This window comes from Schistocerca nitens, chromosome 2 (assembly GCF_023898315.1).
Source record: "Schistocerca nitens isolate TAMUIC-IGC-003100 chromosome 2, iqSchNite1.1, whole genome shotgun sequence".
Taxonomy (NCBI): Eukaryota; Metazoa; Arthropoda; class Insecta; order Orthoptera; family Acrididae; genus Schistocerca; species Schistocerca nitens.
Window position 1 is genome coordinate 612,135,348 of NC_064615.1, and position 21,427 is coordinate 612,156,774.

At 39.7% G+C, this 21,427-nt stretch overlaps 1 protein-coding gene across 1 annotated transcript in view; it reads right to left on the bottom strand.

Annotated features, from left to right (window-relative positions):
* The window catches only part of LOC126234516 (elastase-1-like), a 48,484-nt gene that overhangs the window by 19,169 nt on the left and 7,888 nt on the right, over positions 1 to 21,427 (bottom strand). The window contains exon 3 of the mRNA XM_049943212.1: positions 20,693 to 20,852. Coding sequence (XP_049799169.1) covers positions 20,693 to 20,852 — 160 coding nt within the window. The remainder of the gene's footprint in view (positions 1 to 20,692; positions 20,853 to 21,427) is intronic.

The window sequence follows — 21,427 nt, forward strand, 5'->3', positions numbered from 1 at the left end:
TAGCGAGCAGTCAGTCTGTCTGTAGCAGTCAGTCAGTCTGCAGTAGTCAGTCCTCAGTAGTGCTTGGAGTCGGTTGCAAGCAGTAGCGGAGAGCAGTCGGCGGGCGCCGGCATCGCAATGGTCGAGATTCAGGACGAGGTATAATTTATTTAAATAAATAATCATGCAGCTTTGCGCTCATCAGATAATGTAACGAACACTCATTGTAATTTAACTTTCAAAATCGCCCCCAATAATAATTTTGATTTAAAAGCAATTTTAGACACAATCATTCAAATTTCCTTCCATTTCCTTTTAACAAAGATTTTTAAAAGGTACTTCCAATGCTTTTCATGCAAGCACCAGAGAACAATAAGAGCAGAATTTTGACATGCAGTTTTACTAAGGTAAGAAATTTATTCTCGTTTCGCACAGGGCAAACACCGACTTTTCGGTTGAATTGAGTTTAGGTTATCATTACAGTTTCATTATCATGGGATTAGCGTTCATTATTTAATGGGAACTTGTACTTGAGTCAGATAGCGAGCTTTCATTTAATTGTCTTTGCCATTAATATTCTTGTGGGGAGTTTATACTTAACTATGGCACCATTTCTAATAAATATAGTCTTTTTAAAATTGTTGTGGGGAGGTTACACTTGGTTCTATTCCGATTAACATTTGAGTATTGACTTCTAAATCTTGTGGGGAGGTTACACTTAGCTGTGGCTCCCATTTCTATTAAGTATTGTCATTCTAAATTTTGTGGGGAGGTTACACTTGGCGACACCCAGTCCAGGATCGTATTTCGTGAGAATCTTTTGAAAAACAATCAGATATCTGCTCTTATTTGCTTAGATATAATTAGAATTGGCGCAACGCTTTTACTAATTTGTGACTTTCTTTCCTTAGATCATCGGCAATTCGTTGCTCTGTTGTGTTTGTGTGTTGTTTTTGCATTGTGCTTATTTGTTTTTGTGAATAATTTTGACTATTGTGAAAATGCCGCGAAAGACTGTGAATAGTGTATCGCGAGGTATTTTGAATGAAATTTCCGACTTAAACATGACCGATAGCAATTGTGACGCGCAGAGTAGTGATGACAATGCTGTGTTCACTAACAGTCAGTGCGTTCCAACCGCTAATGACGACTTTTACCTTAATGATGAACAAACGAACTCAATTGTCTCCTCTATTAATTTGACGACAATTGATGACGCGGGGAGCTCTATTGTAATGAGCGCTGCCCAACTTAACACACCCAGTTTGGAAAATTTAAATAACGTACAGACAAATTTCTCAAATGAAAAAGAACAGGATACACAAAGTACGCCGGATTTATTTAATTCCGAAATAATGTCTGACAGTACACATCCGACTGACAAACCTTTTAGTAAATCTCAAAATAACCAAATGGTTACAGAAAGCGAAACAATTCCAGATCTACCATTAAACAGCACAGATAATAGGATAGGTAATGTTACTGAGGATCCAGTCATGGCATTATTGCGACAAGTTCTTGAAAAACAAGACAAACAGAGTGAAGAGTCCAAACAACAGAATGTAAATCTCAAACAACTTAATGAACAGGTCAGACAACAGAGTGAAGATAACAAACAATTTAAAGACAGTTTCAGACAACAGAGTGAAGATTTCAAACAACTTAGTGAACAAAACAGACAGTTGAATGAAAAATTAGACAACAATTCCAGACAGTTAAATGAAAAATTAGACAACAATTCGAGACAGCTTAGTGAACAAATTAAAGCCGTTGCCGCGCAGTGTCATGACACTAAGGAACAGTTACGCGAGGAAATTGAGGCTTGTTCAAAAAAAAGTAGCGAAGAAATTAGGTCTGTTGCTCATGAATTAAGAGAAATGCAAACAGCCACAACAGAAACACTTAGAGCGGAAATCAGTACAGTCGCGAAACAATGCTCCGAAAAAGCTACGCAATTACGCGACGAGTTTAAAGTAATGACGGTAGAACTTTCGCGCACAATGGATGAAAAGATTGATGCGAAGTTCGAACAACAGAACACACAAATTAACGAACGTCTTAGTCTTCACATAGAAAACAGTGATACGCGTTTCCGCAAATTTATTGAGGATCAAAATAAAGTCAAACGTCAAGTTATGGAAACAATCACTGCTCAGAGACAGGAAGACAAACGTAAAATGTTTGCGAAAGCAAAAACATACGTAGACAACAATATTGCCACAGTTTCGGACAAAATTAATACCATCGAACAGTCAAACACAGAATTACGTGACGAAATTTCTGATCTGAAATCGAAAACAGACACATACATAACAGATTTTCAAACAGTGACCGATAGACTCGAACAATTAGAACTAACACAGGATTCCGATGTCGTGAAAGCTGATGTTAAAAAACTGAACGAAACTACACGTAAATTGCAAAACCAGATTAATGCCAATGACACTAAAACCGATGATCAGGTAAAAATACTGACTGAAAAATGTGATGAATTGGCCAGTCGTATTGACGTCATCGAAACTACTAATGACAATAAATCAGACGATACTTCACCGGTTGCATTTAATCAAACACCGGAATTTCAAAATTTACAGCAGACAATTAATGAGATCGATTCGTCTAATAACACATTGCGTCGAAAACTGTCAAGTTTACGGCAGGAGGTAGCAGAGATAAAAAATATTTCGGTTAATAACTCATCACAGCAGACACCACTTTGCGAAAATTTGTCAGAGTCACGCAGCGCGTATAATGTGAGCAACTTACAGAGACTACAAGACTTAAAATCCGGAAAGCCACGCGACTTAAAATCAGAAAAGCCACGCAACTTGAAATCCGAAATGACACAGACAAACAGATTCTCACACAAACCTGAATGTTTTCTTAAATTCAGTGACGAGAACGTACATCACGAGCAATTTTTATTTGTAAGAAAATCTAAGGAACATAATAATGACAGAGCACAGATACACGTTTTGCACCGTATACGACAATTTATTTTTGTATTTTCACCGCTATTACCTGTAACGCAGAAATTAGCTTTGAACTGGATACGACAATTTGCTTTTGCATTTTCAACAGCATTGCGTGTAATACAGAAAATAGAATTAGCATGGATACTACAATTTTCTTTTGAATTTTTACCACCATTGCCTGGAACGCAAAAACTAAAATTTATTCGCAGTGCGTAATAGACCTCAGGGGATTCATTACGCTTTAATGAATATGTGCCGTAGCGAGCATAGGGCCCCGAGCTGTAGTAGTGCTGTTTCATCTTTAGTTTTCTGCACTGCTGCCTTCTCTTCTACTATCCTTTATATCTATTAAAACAGCTCTTTAACTTTTGCTCTACCTAGAATTAAGAATATGTACTGAACACCGGATATGACAATTTTACCGAATGTGACAATTTTCATTAGGCACTCCAGAACTACCACCGTAATTTTAATAACAGATAAAATCGTAATCATCAGTATGTGTAAAATTAACAGCAAACGCATTTTTTTGGTAACAATAGACGTTTTTCACCGTAACAGCATGAAAGTCAGCCGCTTAGCATACCTAACCAACAATGGAATCCACAAGGTCAACCTGGCTTTAATGTTTCGCCGCATGCACGTATAGTCCCTGATACAACAAATGGTAACGCACGGCAGCAAAGGAATAACTACGTACAGAGAAGACAGTTTTTCAATTCCAATCGCAATGCACCGTATAGGAACGACTATTACAATAGACGTAAAAATAATGACGATAGCTTTCAGCGTACATCTAACAACAGTCGGTCATACCAACAGCAAGATTATCAACAAGAACCTATTCTCATGAATGAACCCGACAGTAGGTATCATCCAGAGCGTAATACGTCTGGAAGAAGTAATAGAACTGTTCAAATTGTAGAAATGCCACAACATCCTCGTGATGATAATAATAACACGTCAGATAGAATCTGACTAGATACTGTACAGGACGCATCTTCCAATAACACAAGCACTAGTTTTGACACGCAAAATGTTGTTCACGAGAATGTAATTACGTTTGACGACATCAGAGACACTCTTTTGCAGGAAAAACCAGTTGTTCAGAAAACTATTTCACATCCTGTCATCGAAATTAAAATTGGTTCATCGAAATTTTCAGCGGTAATAGATTCCGGATCACCTATGTCAGTCATTAATGAGGAAACTTTCAACGAGTGCAACAAAGAGAATATTTATCCTACATTTCCTTTAGGCAAAACGAAAGTGAAAGGAGCAGTATCGAGTAAAGGAGTGGATGTAAAATTACAGACGCATTTATCATTTTGTATTGGAGGTCATATTTTTCACTCAAATTTTTGGATTGTTCCTTTATTGACAACAGACGTAATTTTAGGTACTAATTTTCTCGTACAACACGACGCAGTGGTTGATTTCCAAAATTCTTATTTAATGTTAAAAGATGAAAATGTGCAATTAGCTTTAGAATTTCAACATTCTTTATCTGCAGAAGAACAAACAATTAACTGCACAGAGGTCATTTCCGCAACACGTAACATAAACTGTAATTCCGCATTGTTCACCGACACGTACGTACATAACTATAACACTCCAGACGAAACTGACTACGACGTAATGCAAATGATTTCTGATAAAGTTAAACAAAGCAGTGCAAATACAGACGATGAACGAACGCAATTACATAAAATTCTTTTACAACAAGCTCCAGTTTTCGACAACATTCCTGGTACTATGTCCGGCTTTATGTACGAATTTCAAGTCAAACAGCACGACACATTTAAAGCAAAGCATTATCCCATTCCATATATCCACAGAGAACAAGTTAAAAAAGAATTGCAGGATATGCTCGATCAAGGAATTATTGAACCAGCAGTTAGCCCGTACATAAACCCGCTGCATATTGTTAAGAAAAAAGATGGCTCACTTCGCCTCGTACTTGATTCACGTCACATTAATGACATTATTATTAATGAAACAGATCGACCACAGACATTAGAAGAACTACTACAGAAATTTCACGGTACAGCTATTTATTCTACACTAGATTTGAAATCGGGATTTTGGCAAATACAACTTCATCCGAATTGCAGAAAGTATACAGCTTTTCTCTGTTTTGGTGACTGTTATCAATTTTGTAAATTACCGTTCGGCCTAACTATTTCTTCTGCTGCTTTTATTCGCGGTTTGAACACAATACTTCCGACAGAACTTAAAGACAGAATTACGACGTACGTAGACGACATTCTTATTGCAGAAGCTAACTGGTCTGAACATAATCTGATTTTAGAACGACTATTGCAAACTTTCCATGCACAAGGACTTACAGTTAACCTCAGTAAATCGCATTTTGGCAAAACTTCTATAAAATTTCTTGGACACGTAATTTCAGCAGAAGGCATTGCGCCTGATCCAGAAAAACTTCAAGCTCTACGTGACATTACTGTTCCTACAACAAAGAAACAATTACGCAGTTTTTTGGGCTTAATTAACTTTTTTCGTAAATTTATTCATCACTCTGCTTTAGACACGCCTAGATTATGCCAATTAACAGGTAAAAACACTATTTGGTCATGGGATAAGCAAGCACACTCTGAATTCGTGAACCTGAAACATGCTTTGTTGAATGCTCCACTTTTATCGCACCCAGACCTTACTAGAAATTTTTCTATTGCCACCGACAGTTCTAACACAGCTTTAGGCGTACATATTTTCCAGGAAATTGAAGAAGATGGCTCTACAGTAATTAAAAACATCGCATTTGCAAGCCGCATTTTGTCACCTGCTGAGCGAAATTATTCCGTCACAGAATTGGAAACGTTATGTGTTGTATGGGCTTTCACAAGATTTCGGCACTTTCTTTATGGCAGACACACGACCGTTTACACAGATCACAGAGCTATTCAATTCTTACTTTCGGCTAAATTCACTCACGACAGGTTAAGTAGATGGAAACTTTATTTGCAGGAATTTAATTTTACGATTGTTCACATTCCCGGCACACAAAATGTTATAGCAGACGCACTTTCTCGTTCTCTCAGCAACAATCAGCAAGACGTAGCAACCAACTTCTGCAAAGCAAATTTCAGCGTCATGTACATTCAACAAGTTGCGTTTGAAAATTTTATTTCATCATCATTACAGGACATAGCAAAAGAGCAAAGTAAAGACAATGTGTGGAAAGAAATTAAACACTTTTGGCACGATAAGAATAATGTTACGATTAGGAACCACTACACTGTACGCAATGACATTCTGTTTCGCCGTTCTCATCCAGACAGCAACAATTGGTTATTATGCATTCCTGACGAACTGGTTAACAAATTAATCTGGTACACTCATTTAAGCTACGCACATTATGGAGCAAGAAAATGTTTTCTTATACTGAGACAGAACTGTTATTTTGCCAGCATGGAAAAACGTATACGACGAGTTTTAGCGTCATGCAAAATTTGCCAGAAAGCTAAGTCTGACACCACTTCACACATTCCTCCATTATATCCCATTGTACCTGTTAAATTAAGACATATGGCCGCAGTAGACATTTTTGGTCCAATTCCGAGAACTAATAGAGGTTTTTGCTACATCTTTGTCGCTGTTGAACTCACTTCAAAATTTGTTACCTTCACTCCGTTACGCAAAGCTACTGCTAAAACTGTTTCGAAAGCATTTGTAAAGCATTTTTTATTTCATGTAGGGCATGTGATGAAAGTAATTTCTGACAATGGATCACAATTTCGTTCTGCCATATGGATACGCATGTTACGAGCTAGAAACATTTCTCCGATCTATATATCCAAGTACCACGCCTCTTCGAACCCTTGTGAACGACTAATGAAAGAAATTGGCAAACTGTGTAGAATATACTGCCACAAAAGACATGTTAATTGGGACACACACATACACTCATTCCAAGATGTAATTAATTCCATTCCAAATGAATCCACTATGCTACCTCCGTCTGTTATACTGAAAAACGTTGAACCACCAAACAAAATCAAAGAATTAGTAACATTTCCTACATCTCGTCGATTACGACACCACGAAATAATTGACATTGCGCTGAACAACATCAAACGTGCCGCAGAGCGCCGGAGAAGACAGCAAAAACAGGTTTGTAGACACCGAGACTTTCACGTTGGACAGAAGATATTAGTACGTACACACTATTTATCCAGCAAATTAAAAGGTAAGTGCAGTAAATTTGAACTTCTATACGCAGGTCCATATCGGATTCGCAGCATTCCTCACCCCAATGTTGTACACGTCGAAACTCTGAGAACTAGAAAATCGAAAGGCAACCATCATGTGTCAAACATTAAACCCTTTATCGAATGAAACCACTTTACGATGTAACATGCTATGAGGCCGTCTACACATTTTATGACCACTTATGCAATTATATTCACATGACTAATTACTGATGATTATCGTATTTTTTCTTGGCAAGTGCCCGGCAAGGTAAGGTTAGCAGGTCGCTCTTCTTGTCGTTACACACTAGACCGTGCATTTTTTCAGATGAACTTACGCATTTTATGAATAATTATGCAATTCTCTATAATGACGCATTAATTTTATCAAATTCTCTCTCCATTGAAGTCCTTAATTATCGCATCTATTAACTACACTACATATAAGCTGAACACAACGAATGTCACATTTTGTCTTTCTTATGTATGTACGATTGTTTTCATGTTTTGTTTGTATGCACTGTGAACTAGTTAAGGTATAACACACACCATTTGACTTTGACATTTTGCCTTGTGATATCTCAACATCGTGACTGTTTTACATTTTCCTCTTTTGCTGCTGCATTACGATATTCTCTGTACACTTTTTGCCTTTAAACACTGTCTATGCTTTTGACATATTACGTTTTCTGTCATGTTATGCTGTATGCTTAATTGAGTCACCATTAACCAGTCACTATTTAATGGGTATATGATTTAAATGCAAGACATTAATCTTTGTTCATCAATTTCAGAAATAAATGATGCGTACAGGAAATGAATTAAACAGAAGTGGGAATTTCACCTATGGAATAAACGAAAGAAGATGCAATAAGCTAATGAGGACGAGTAAATGGATCAGAATTAACAAGCATTAACCAGAATATATTATACACATCGCAGAATAGCAGTCTTAACTAATTTTTTCTTTCAGAATACAAAGCGATTGATGCAAGCTGTCAGACAGAACTACACATTTTAGTTTTAAGTGATGAAATATGCTAGGGATTAGGAATAGTTGTGTGATGAATAATGAAATGATTTTTGCAGATGATAATGAATGCTGATAATGAACAATGATGAAGAATATGGTACTATGAATAATGAAGTTTTTGTTTACAGGTGATGATAATGATGGAGTTATGATGATATGAATAATGAAGTTTTTCTTTACAGATGAGGATAATGTTGAAGTTATGTATTTATGCTATGTAGTTATTTAAGTATTTGTTGCAGTTTACTTTGACAGCAGGTGTTATATTGCGTAGTAGGATGACTGAAGGTTTTGGAAAGGACAGCTATGGAACACATTTTTTATACACATTTCACTACCTGTTAATTCGAAGTTCACTACTTTTCAGCATAGTCTGCGTTTCTTCTTTCAGTTCAATAATCCATTTTGTATTTTTCTTTCAGGAAAAGCTTTTTATGATAGTTACTAAACTTGTTACTTATTATACCTGTTCTAGTACTTGCATTTTTCTTACCCACTTGTGTCTATCATTTATAAATGTGATAACCTTGCTACAGCTGACTCATGACGAATGACGTTACACAATCTTTTCATTTATAGGAACAACCTAGAAGCAATTTTTTCTCTTATTTCTTCTTGCTTTCCCTTATAATTACCCAAAGCAATGCATTGCTAGCAAAAAAAACAAAATGTATTAACAGTCCCAGATAATGTCACTAGTTTATGATAATTCTGAATAACACTGATCAGCTCTGAATAGTATGTTACTTGAATAATGACTTCTTAATGATACCAAAACATAATTGCCACTATCTATTGTAATGAGAGTACTTATTATGCCCATGCTTATTAATGCTACTAATGTTTTGTACTATTCAATACTTGCTGGCCACTGAGTGCCCATAATTAATGTAACTTATAATGCCCATGCTTATTAATGCTATGACTGTAATTAACTGATTTTTCTAATAATGATTTCTTAATGATATGAAAAATACTGAATGATGAATAATGTTTTATACTATTCAATACTTGCTGGCCACTGAGTGCCCATAATTAATGTAATTACTTATTATGCCCATGATTATTAAGGCTATGACTGTAATTAACTGATTTTTAATAATGATTTCTTAATGATATGAAGAATACTGAATGATGAATAATGTTTTATACTATTCAATACTTGCTGGCCACTGAGTGCCAATAATTAATGTAACTTAACGTTTTGTTAGTGTTTTCAATGATGACTTCCCATATTAATACTGAATGATGATAAATATTTTGTACTAATCGAAAGTTGCTAGGCCACTGAATGTTAATAGTTACTTGTAAATATGTCATTTGAATGAGGAAAAATGTTTTGTAATACTCAATACTTGATGGCGATTGATTACCATTCTTGTCTTTAAATTAATTAATGAACATTTTTCTGTAATACTACATTCATGGTACAGAAATGTTCAATGACTAGAGTATGGATACCGCAAACTACTTATGTAATCACTAATCAAGACTTGTGTGTTAGTTAATGTCCTTCACCTTCTGACCTAACTACCTGAAATTATTGTAACATCCATTTGTCTTGTCCATCCTCATTATCATGGAGCACTATATTTGGTTTTTGCACTAATTCTACGTTGGTGTGCCGCCTCTTAAAAGCGTGGTGTTGACACGACATGCTGTCCACCACTGTAGGCGAAGAAACTACTTATGTAATCACTAATCAAGACTTTGTTATGGAGCACTGTGTGCCGCCTCTTAAGAGCGTGGTGTTGACACGACATGCTGTCCACCACCGTAACCGATGAAGACGTTATTCTGGTCCCACTGTTTGGTGTACCTGGTATACTGCCAAATGATAGTATGGAATACTACTACGACGTTTCACTGTCTTGATAAGCTGATAAATACTTCTGGGAACGGAACTGCAGATTGTATCACTTAGTTGTGATTCTGTGGAAAGATATGGACTTTCAGTGCAGCTATGTGCAAACTAAAGTGCTACAACCATGATGCAATCCTTCCTTTCCTATCCTAATAGTGAAAATCATTTTTTTACTAACACCATTTATGTTCATGGCCTATACATTTTTTTCTCGATTTGTTGAACTCTAGTGCGAGTACACTTGTGTCACTTGTCGACATGATTTTTGCCATTTGTTGTCAAAATACTAAAGACATTTTCGATTTGTTTTGAAGTGCAGTATGTGTGCACTCTTGTCATCTATATACTTTTTGTGATTTGATGATTTTTTTCTACTCTTGCGTTTATTTGTTATAAAAATGTTCAAAAGTTTTCAGTGCATGTGCACTTATGTGAATATGTTTTCAACTGAACTACAGTGCCTGTGCACTCTTCTCAATTTTCGATATGATTTGTGTTCATTCTGTATACCTTTTATGATTTATGCCATTTGTTACTCTTGTATATACATTTCGTCTTTTACTGATATGTTCTCCACTGCAGTGCATGTGCACTCATGACACTTGTCAACATGATTTTTTTTTTTTGCCTGTTATGAAACTGCTAAAGAATTTTTTAGTGTGTGTACACTTTGTTATCTGTCAAATAATTTGTATATACATCTTTCCTGATTTGTTTTGTACTTATATTTTGTCTTGTCTGTAATGTTTTGTAATCGGTGCATGCGCACAACATTTAATTCATGTGATACATCTAAATATTTTGTTAATTAAAGGAAAAATTTGTTACGATGGCAAGTCCAAATGACTCACCATCGCTGCCAAATTTTTGCCCCCCCAGTGGAGGGTTATGAAACACGTATGTTGTGCGGCAGCGATGCTGAGACATTGTAGAATCTCTGACCAGAGCAGTTGCGCTTGACTCGCAGTAGCGAGCAGTCAGTCTGTCTGTAGCAGTCAGTCAGTCTGCAGTAGTCAGTCCTCAGTAGTGCTTGGAGTCGGTTGCAAGCAGTAGCGGAGAGCAGTCGGCGGGCGCCGGCATCGCAATGGTCGAGATTCAGGACGAGGTATAATTTATTTAAATAAATAATCATGCAGCTTTGCGCTCATCAGATAATGTAACGAACACTCATTGTAATTTAACTTTCAAAATCGCCCCCAATAATAATTTTGATTTAAAAGCAATTTTAGACACAATCATTCAAATTTCCTTCCATTTCCTTTTAACAAAGATTTTTAAAAGGTACTTCCAATGCTTTTCATGCAAGCACCAGAGAACAATAAGAGCAGAATTTTGACATGCAGTTTTACTAAGGTAAGAAATTTATTCTCGTTTCGCACAGGGCAAACACCGACTTTTCGGTTGAATTGAGTTTAGGTTATCATTACAGTTTCATTATCATGGGATTAGCGTTCATTATTTAATGGGAACTTGTACTTGAGTCAGATAGCGAGCTTTCATTTAATTGTCTTTGCCATTAATATTCTTGTGGGGAGTTTATACTTAACTATGGCACCATTTCTAATAAATATAGTCTTTTTAAAATTGTTGTGGGGAGGTTACACTTGGTTCTATTCCGATTAACATTTGAGTATTGACTTCTAAATCTTGTGGGGAGGTTACACTTAGCTGTGGCTCCCATTTCTATTAAGTATTGTCATTCTAAATTTTGTGGGGAGGTTACACAGCTTAACTCTGGGAAAACAACCTTAAAATAGGAATGAAAAACAGGAACACAGTTTCGAGAATCATGACACCAGCTATTCTCACTGAGACAGGGTGCCCACACAAGAGAGAAAACAGTTGGTTTGTAGCTTTGTGCAAGCTGAATTTAATAGCTTGTTGCAGGACGCAGTGATCGAAAGAATGAAACAGTAGTTGGCGTGGAATGAATAGGGAAGGCCCCAAATAAGTAAGCAGACGTGGTGAACTCCAGTAAATGTACAATATTGGGTTGTATAAGGTTTCATCAAATCTGAGATCAATCCATTCAATAGCTTTCCTCTAATTAATTGAAAATCGTAACATAAAATTATCTCAGTATGTTGAGATAAAAGAGAATAGCTCAGAAACTTAAATCTAAAGAGTATGGAAGGTACTAATACTAAAGTTACTTTTGTGTGAAATATATTAAGTTATGCTTAATTGTGTTAAGAATTCACTGAAACTATGAGATTATGTACAATATTAAGGAATCTATGGTACTCTGAAATGGGTAAATGATGTAATCAATAAGAGAGAGTATTCTACCTAGAGGGTAGTTATACATAGGAACTCACGATGTTTTTTTAGTCGGTACTTCACCGTAGCGACTGATTTTGGAATCACTTACAGGAAGGCACTCTAGAGACCGTCATAAGCAGTTTCCCCCATTTTCTACACACGTAAGTTGTTATTAGACATCGGTACGTTTTGCGTAGAATTTGTAAATATTTAACGTTCTAGACATTTAAGTGGTGTATAACATATCAAAGCCATTTTGAATATATTGCTAATTCTTCAGGTACAGAATTTTATGGTGACTAAAATGCTATACGTTTCAGAACATTTATGGCATTGGACGGTTAAGCTATACTTCGTCGGTTTTGCGCCATCTTTTACCTCGGAACAGAAGAAGATCCCTACCCTGAAAGACATGATATTTGCAAATTTGACCAGTCTTGAAAATGGCAATTTGTATTTGTTGCCAGTAGCATCTGTTTCAAAAAATGTTTTGACTTGTAGCTGGTTTTTCATAATATTTGTGCATAATTTATTTTCTCTTACCGATTATTAGTGTGCGGTAGAGTATTAAGGTAGACGATCAAATAAAATATTTACGAGTTTTTCTCGACTGCAAACTATTAAAATATCTGTCGAATATTTTTTTATTCGTAACATTTTCCTTGAAACATTTTCAAGTATGGAAAAAACTTTAATCTTTCGAAGTAATTTTTGTAACTTAAGAAAAAGACTTACAGCATATAAAAAGTGATTGTCATCACTTAAAAAAAGGCAATAACCAAATACAGGGTGTTCATAAATTCCCGTTACAAACTTCTAGGACTTATAGAGGGGTCTCATTAGACACTGAATTGGAACCCATGTCCGGAAACATACCGTTTCCGTGCTATAGCCATTTGAAAATATGATACTAAGGAGACCACATTTGTAAGTAATTCACTACGCCTGACCTAGTATATAGCTTGTTTTACAATTCCACTCATTAGTAACAAAAGAAACAAAAAGGAAACTTAGTGAGTTTTCACAAACACTGTTGTGCATAGTTAAACTTCCATTTCGGGCGTACGGCGTCTCCTTGGAGCACCGCCGGCCAGAGTGGCCGTGCGGTTCTAGGCGCTACAGTCTAGAGCCGAGCGAACGCTACGGCCGCAGGTTCGAATCCTGCCTCGGGCATGGATGTGTGTGATGTCCTTAGGTTAGTTAGGTTTAAGTAGTTCTAAGTTCTACGGGACTGATGACCTCAGAAGTTAAGTCCCATAGTGCTCAGAGCCATTTGAACCATTTTTTGAACCTTGGAGCACCAAAGTCACGTCTGCTGACGGTGAAGGTACCCATTTCTCGAAGCCGTTGCATAATTGTGGCGAAAAGGGTATGCGACGGAGTCGAGCGTTGGCGTTGTGGCAACGAGCAGCTCTTCCATTACAGTGAGCTTCTCCATTCAGAAGGATCATGTCGGTGTATTTCGGAAACGTGTACTCAGTCACGTTGCTCTAACAATCACGGACACGTGAATGAGGCTCGAACCAGGTCAGAGAGGGAGGGCAGACGTCAAATTACATCAGCCGATCCGACGTGAGCACCTCCACCATGACTGCCATGTTGCATACCTACCTACCAAACAAGTTCTTAAACATCTCTAGCACGAAATGGTACGTTTCCGGACATGGTTTCCTATTTAAAATAGTATCTACTCAGTCTCGTCTACAAGTGCTAGATGTTTGTAACGAGGATTTCCGAACACCCTGTGTATTAAACTTCTATTACAGGGCTGTATAGCAAGGAAGAACACTCTTCCCCTGATATGTAACAAAGACTGCGGATATAGGCAGAATAGATCAAAGAAATTTGATCTGTGACCTCTTCAAAAAACGGAGTCTTCTTTGTTTTTGCAGTCGATGCTGTGGATTTTTACTGTACACATACAGGGTGAACATCAATAAAACCGAGAAACTGCAGGGACGGACTCCTGACTCGAAATAGAGGATAAAAGGTCCTATGAACACGTGTCCAGAAATGCAGCGTTGCCATGGTAGATAGCGCTGACGAATGAAGGTCCCTCTGACCACATACCGTGTGTTTCTCATATCCTGCAGTCTGTGCGATTGACGCAGCGTACTGTAAGCAGCAAAATGGTCTGGTATTCATGTGGGGATCAAGCGATTGGTGTGTCTGTACGGCCAAGCACATGGAAACGGTCGAGAGGCGGCACGGCTATACCAAACCAAGAAAAAAAGCATCCTCATAGACACCAACCACATCACAAAACATTTCAAGCTCTTTTTGGGCGCTTGTGAGATCATGGGTCGTTTCAAACAGGAGAACGTGGACGGCGGCGGCGGACTGTGCGTACACCAGATTTGGAAGACTGGGTTCTACAAACTTCCTGGCAGATTAAAAATGTGTGCCGGACCGAGACTCGAACTCGGCACCTTTGCATTTCGCGGGGAAGTGCTTCGAGTCTCGGTCCGGCACACAGTGTTAATCTGCCAGGAAGTTTCATATCAGCGCACACTCCACTGCAGAGTGAAAATCTCATTCTGGAAACTGGGTTCTACAGTTTATTGACACGAATCCTAGTACAAGCTCCAGCTGTTGTCAACATGGTGTAAGCCCAAGTACGAATATGTTTATGCAACATGACAACCGCTACCATCCGTATCAGCTGAAGTCCCATGGAGACCACTTTATCATCTCTTGTGACGTGGGTACAATGCAGGGAAGATTTGTCGCTGCACGCACACTGTCCGCTTCCGGACACATGTTCATAGGACCTTTTTTCCTCCACTTCCAGGAATCAGTCCCTGCAGTTTGTCGGTTTTATTAATGTTCACCTTGTATACGGTCCGCATCTATCTAAATGAAAATGATACTGAGCTACTGAGTTGTAGAGTGTGGTGCCCGATATCTTAGTCCTCCTTGCACGATATTTCGGTGACGCGTCTCTTCACTTTCATGAAGTGCTGCCTGACTGAACTTCGTATGGAGCGTTAATTTGTAACCTCTGACTTCCCGCTCCGTCCGCGCCATCTGACGTTCCCAGTGACCATGTCTCGCATGCCAGTTCCCTTCAATTGAGCGCTGGTCTTGCCAGACATATTAATAGTGAAACTTCCTGGCAGATTAAAACTGTGTGCCGGACCGAGACACGAACTTGGGACCTTTGCCTTTCGCGGGCAAGTGCTCTACCAACTTAGCTACTCGAGCACGACTCACGCCCCTTCATCACAACTTTACTTCTGCCATTACCTCGTCTCCTACCTTCCAAACGTTACAGAAAGCAAAGGTACCGAGTTCGAGTCTCGGTCCGGCACACAGTTTTAATCTGCCAGGAAGTTTCATATCAGCGCACACTCCGCTGCAGAGTGAAAATCTCATTCTGGAAATTAAAAGTGGGTTGAATATCCCATCTCCGATAGAGAGTTTTAGGACGTTTGCTGTGGTTGTAAGCCAACTGCCGCAACTGGGATGCTTCACTACTACATCGCTGCTGTTTATCTAAAAGAACCGAGGCCGGATCACGAAGACCCCACTCCACTGCGTAGAAAATGAAAAAAGAAAATTGGTGTGTACGTTCGATTCCGAAGGGATAACAGCTACTTTTGTCAAACTTCCTCATCTAGACAAATATGCCTGCCATTTCTGCATAAGGTGCTTAATGCCACCTAAGAAGCGAACCCACGCCATTTAACAAGAACTTTAGTCATCCTGTTGGGAAAAGACGCTGTTCCTGTTCGACTCACAACCAGTGAGTTAGCGTATAATATATTCGTGGAGTAAATTTGTCTGTTCTTCAAACCAATAATATTGGCCTCTTGGAGACTCATAACATGTGCACAGTTCCATCTGGGGATTAACTTCATATCTAGAAGAGGATAGAAAATAAAACTATTTCTATCGAGTTAATTTTTTTCTTTTTAGTGCAGACGCTGACAAGAAATACTTTAATAAAACATTTTAGGATCCCGTTGCGACAGAAGTGATTAGAGACGCCTTTGTACTCGTGGTTTCATATACAGAAACAAGAATGAATGTCATCTAACAATGCGTTTTACCTCTGAAAACTGGTAAATACGTGAATAAATAAACCACCAGATAAAACATTAGTGGCCCCCTGGAGAGATCACGCTGATATCGTGTAACACCACCATTAGCCTTTAAAATGGTCCTCTTACGGAGAGAAACAGAGTTCGTAACTTTTCAGCTGGCATTACATATCCAACTGAATTCACTCATAGATTAATAGGTCATGTAGAGCTACCAAATTGCTAGATGCTAACTGCTACGCTTCATCCACTGTTAAAATCAATCTTAGACAGTTTCAAAATGTCTCAAATGGCTCTGAGCACTATGCGACTTAACTTCTGAGGTCATCAGTCGCCTAGAACTTAGAACTAATTAAACCTAACTAACCTAAGGACATCACACACATCCATGCCCGAGGCAGGATTCGAACCTGCGACCGTAGCGGTCACGCGGTTCCAAACTGAAGCGCCTTTAACCGCACGGCCACACCGGCCGGCTAGACAGTTTCTATGGAATCAAGATTGAATTATTTAATGAACCAGTCGATCTGTGAGAGGGTGCGTATGTATTCGACAGACCAGGTGCATATGTTCTAAGGTCCGTGATCGTGTTTTTCTCGCACTTACAGGCGGTAGACTGAAATATGGAAAAGGTGCGAGAAATGTGTGCCTCAACAAAAATGCAGATGGTAGCCAAACTCGCAGGTGCGCTGTTGTAATGGCCACGAGCAGCACCTGTGCATTCTTCTCCTTACGCTGCAAGTGCCAGTCTTGCTCAGAAACGTGTTCTATGTTGTTGTGAATGTCTTATGTCAGAGCTCAGTGTATTCGCACGTCCGTAAATTGTTGGTGCTCCTGTGCTGCGTACTTGCGTAAGTAAGGTAGCCGAAATGTCTGGTATATCGAAGATTCACAACGCATACAGGAAATGCGGAAAAACATCATCCGATAAGCCACAAAACGCACGAATGTGTGTGGTGAGTGAGCGTAACGGATGATTATTGAACAGGACTGCGTGAAAAAATAAAGAGGACGTAAGGCTGCGAAAGGCACTGAAGAGTTGAATGTCGCACTCGCGAATCTTGTCAGCACCAAAACAACAGATAGGGAGGTCCGTAAATTAAGAATTGCTGGGTAGGCGGTAATTCCAAAACCACTCTTCAATGATTCAAACGCCCGTAATAGAAAAACGTGGTGCCGAAGCCACAAAACCTGAACTGTGGATCTATGGAAGAATGTCGTTTGGTCGGACGAGCCCTGTTTCACACTGTTTCCAACTTCTCGCCGATTTTTCGTCCCAAGAGTGAAATATGGTGGGGATTCAGTGTTGATTTGGGCATTCCGTGAGCCCCATGGCTTCCGAAATGTCAAACTCCCGCCAAGGACTGTGTGTCTATTTTGTACGATCGGTTCCATCCCATGGTACAATAATTGTTCCCGAATGGTGATACTGTGTTCTATGACGACAGGTCCCCTTTAGTCTTTATAGAAGGATGCGTGATCGTTATCCATCTCCATCATCGTTATCGGAACTTGCCGCTAGTTCGCAAGAAATAATGTTATAATATTCCGTTTAAAACTGTACAGGGCCACTACGTATCCATTCTGAGACGAATAGAATCTGTTTTGGATGCCAACGTACTGAATTACGCTTGGTAATGTGTTGTTTTTCGTGTTCCCATATTTTTCTCCACCCCGTGTATTTCCATGAATGTTCCTTTCAAGTTCGGCTAAAACCGATACATCTCCCGCCCATAACAGGCTGCAGCGTTTGCGCCTGGATGGCACACGCTGTACTTTTGCTACTGACGGTATAGTTTGTTTCATTTATCTCGGCCTCTACAAATAATTTTTTCCCATAAACAAATATACAGGGTGATCAAAAAGTCAGTATAAATTTGAAAACTGAATAAGTCACGGAATAATGTAGATAGAGAGGTACAAATTGACACACATGCTTGGAATGACATGGGGTTTTATTAGAACCAAAAAAATACAAACGTTCAAAAAATGTCCGACAGATGGCACTTCATCTGATAAGAATAGCAATAATTAGCATAACAAAGTAAGACGAAGCAAAGATGATGTTCTTTACAAGAAATGCTCAATATGTCCACCATAATTCCTTAATAATAGCTGTAGTGAGGAATAATGTTGCGAACAGCACTGTAAAGAATGTCCAGAGTTATGGTGAGGCATTGGCGTCGGATGTTGTCTTTCAGCATCCCTAGAGATGTCGGTCGATAACGATACACTTGCGACTTAGGGTAACCCCAAAGCCAATAATCGCACAGACTGAGGTCTGGGGACCTGAGAGGCCAAGCATGACGAAAGTGGCGGCTGAGCACACGATCATCACCAAACGACGCGCGCAAGAGATCTTTCACGCGTCTAGCAATACTTTTTTTTTGTTCTAATAAAACCCCATGTCATTCCAAGCATGTGTGTCAATTTTTACCTCTCTATCTACATTGTTCCGTGGTTTATTAAGTTTTCCAATTTATACTGACTTTTTGATCACCTGGTATGTTTAGCTGCAAGGAGGGCATTAGCCAGAAAGACAGCCTTTCATGCAACTTTGTTCGTTAAGAAGAAATGGTCAGCAGTACGTCTTTTTTAAGTAGCACTCTTCTCAAGGCCTATTCCGAAACATATCAAAATGTAGCTTATGAGCAAAACTTACGCTCTTAAACAAAAGATAAGAAAACAATGCACCACGTAGGAAGAATCCGAATGGAATGGAAATCTTTAGATGTGACGCACATATAGAGAAAAATAAATGATTACAGTTTCAAAACAGCTGGATGACTTATTGAAGAGAAAGAGCTTCACCAATTGCGCGAGTCAGTAGTGTTAACCGCGTGGAGTGGTCGCGCCGTTAGAGGTGCCATGTCACTGACTGCGAGGCCCCTCCCGTCGGAGGTTCGAGTCCTCCATAGGGCATGGGTGTGTGTGTGTGTTCTTCTTAGCATAGTTACTTTAAGTTAGTTTAAGTAGCGTGTAAATCCAGGGACCGATGACCCCAGCAGTTTGGTCCCTTAGAAATTCACACACATTTGAACATTTGAGTAAAATGTTGTTCCACCTCTGGCCATTATGTAAGCACTTATTCGGCTTGAAATTGATTCATAGAATTGTTGGATGTCCTCCTGAGGGATATCATGCCACATTCTGTCCAAGTGGCGCGTTAGATCGTCAAAATTCCGAGGTGGTTGGAGGGTCCTGCACACGCTCCAAACGTTCTCAGTTGGTGAGAAATCTGGCGATCTTGCTGACGAAGGTAGAGTTTGGCAATCGCGAAGACGAGCAGTAGAAAATTTAGCCATGTGCAAGCGGGCATTATCTTGTTGAAATATAAACCATGGATGGTTTGCCACGGAGATCATCAAAATGGAGCGGAGAATATCCTCAGCGTACTGTTGTGCTGTATGGGCGCCGTTGGTGACAACCAAATTGGTTCTGCTATGAAATGAAAGGGGGCCCCAGACCGTCACTCCTCGTTGTAGCGCCGTACTGCGGGTGACTGGTTGATATCCCACCGCTGTCGGGGGCGTCTCCAGATACGTCTTCACTGGTCACTGGGGCACAGTCTGAAGTGGGACTCATCACTGAAGACAGTTCTACTCCAGTCAATGAGGTTTCAGTCCCCGATGACCAGCGATGACCTGTCTGGAGACGACGCGGACAGTGGTGAGATACCGACTTGAGTGTCACTCGCCGTACGGCCTGACAATCAGGAGTGATGGTCTGAGGTGCCATTTCATTTCGTAACACGTAACAGGAACCCTTTGGTTGTCATTTGCGGAATCTTTCAGGCACAGCGACTCGGCGGCGACAGTATACACCCCACTTTGTTGCCCTTCATGGCAAGCCATCCTGGGCTTTTATTTCAGCATGGTAATGCCCTCCCACGCACAGAAAGAGTTTCTACTGCTTGTCTTCGTGCTTATCAAACCCTACCTCGGCAAGCAAGGTCGTCAGAGCTCTCCCCAGTTGAGAAAGTTTGGGCATATTATGTTCAGGGCGCTCCAACCAGGCCGGGATTTTGACAATCTAACGCGTCAATTGGACGGAATTTGGCACGATATCCCTCAGGAGGACATCCAACAACTGTGTCTATCAATGCCAAGGCGAATAACTGCCTGCCTAAGGGCCAGAGATGGGACAACACGTTGCTGACTTGCTCAATTGGTTAAGGTTTTTCTCTTGAATAATCATCCAGTTTTTCTGAAACTGTAATAGTTAGTCAGTTCATCTATGTCTCATCTACCAATTTCCGTGCCATTTGGTAATTTCTTCGTGGAGCCTCAGTCCTTTTTTTTTTTTTTTTCGTTCAGCGCACTCACGAGTAGATGCACTGGCCGGCGGTGAGCAGCCAGCCGTCGGTGATGAGCGCGGCGCCGCACGCCGTCGTGCCGGCCACGTTGACGTAGGCGGCGAACGGGAACTGGCCGCGCGCCGCCGCCCCGCCGCCCACGAGACGACCCGTCCTCGCGGCCGCGCCGTCTGCAACAAGTGAAGCTGAGTGGACAGAAGCAGCTACAGAACGGCAAAACTGATTCAAGGCTTTCAACCTCCAGGCGTCTTTGATCCGTGTTGCCGTACAGTTACTATTGTCGCGTCACGATGTCCACTGTCAGATGGGTAAAGGGGACGCGAAGAGGAAAAATTACTAGTGCGTTTGCGCATCCCGAATAACGAAATTCTAAGGGCAAAATTCAGCCATCTCATTCTTATATGGTTAGTAGGCCAATTTTGACAATTCATGTAGTGTAAGTTGCTGTGACTTCTCCTGGCACGTTGATAGTAGAGATGATAACGATATATCGATATACCAGAAATGCCTAATAACTCTAACGTGCATATACTCTTACTAATAATTTCGTACATGTAACCACTCTTTTTAATATATCCTTTCAATTCTTGATGTTGCTGCAGTATATGTTTAGGTCTTCCATTTTAAGACAGGTTTGATGCAGCTCTCCACTTCAGCCTACATCCATTTCAACCTGTTTACCGTTGTCGAGCCTTGATTTTCCTCTGGAAATCGTATCCCCACACTTCTTTCTAACCACAAATCA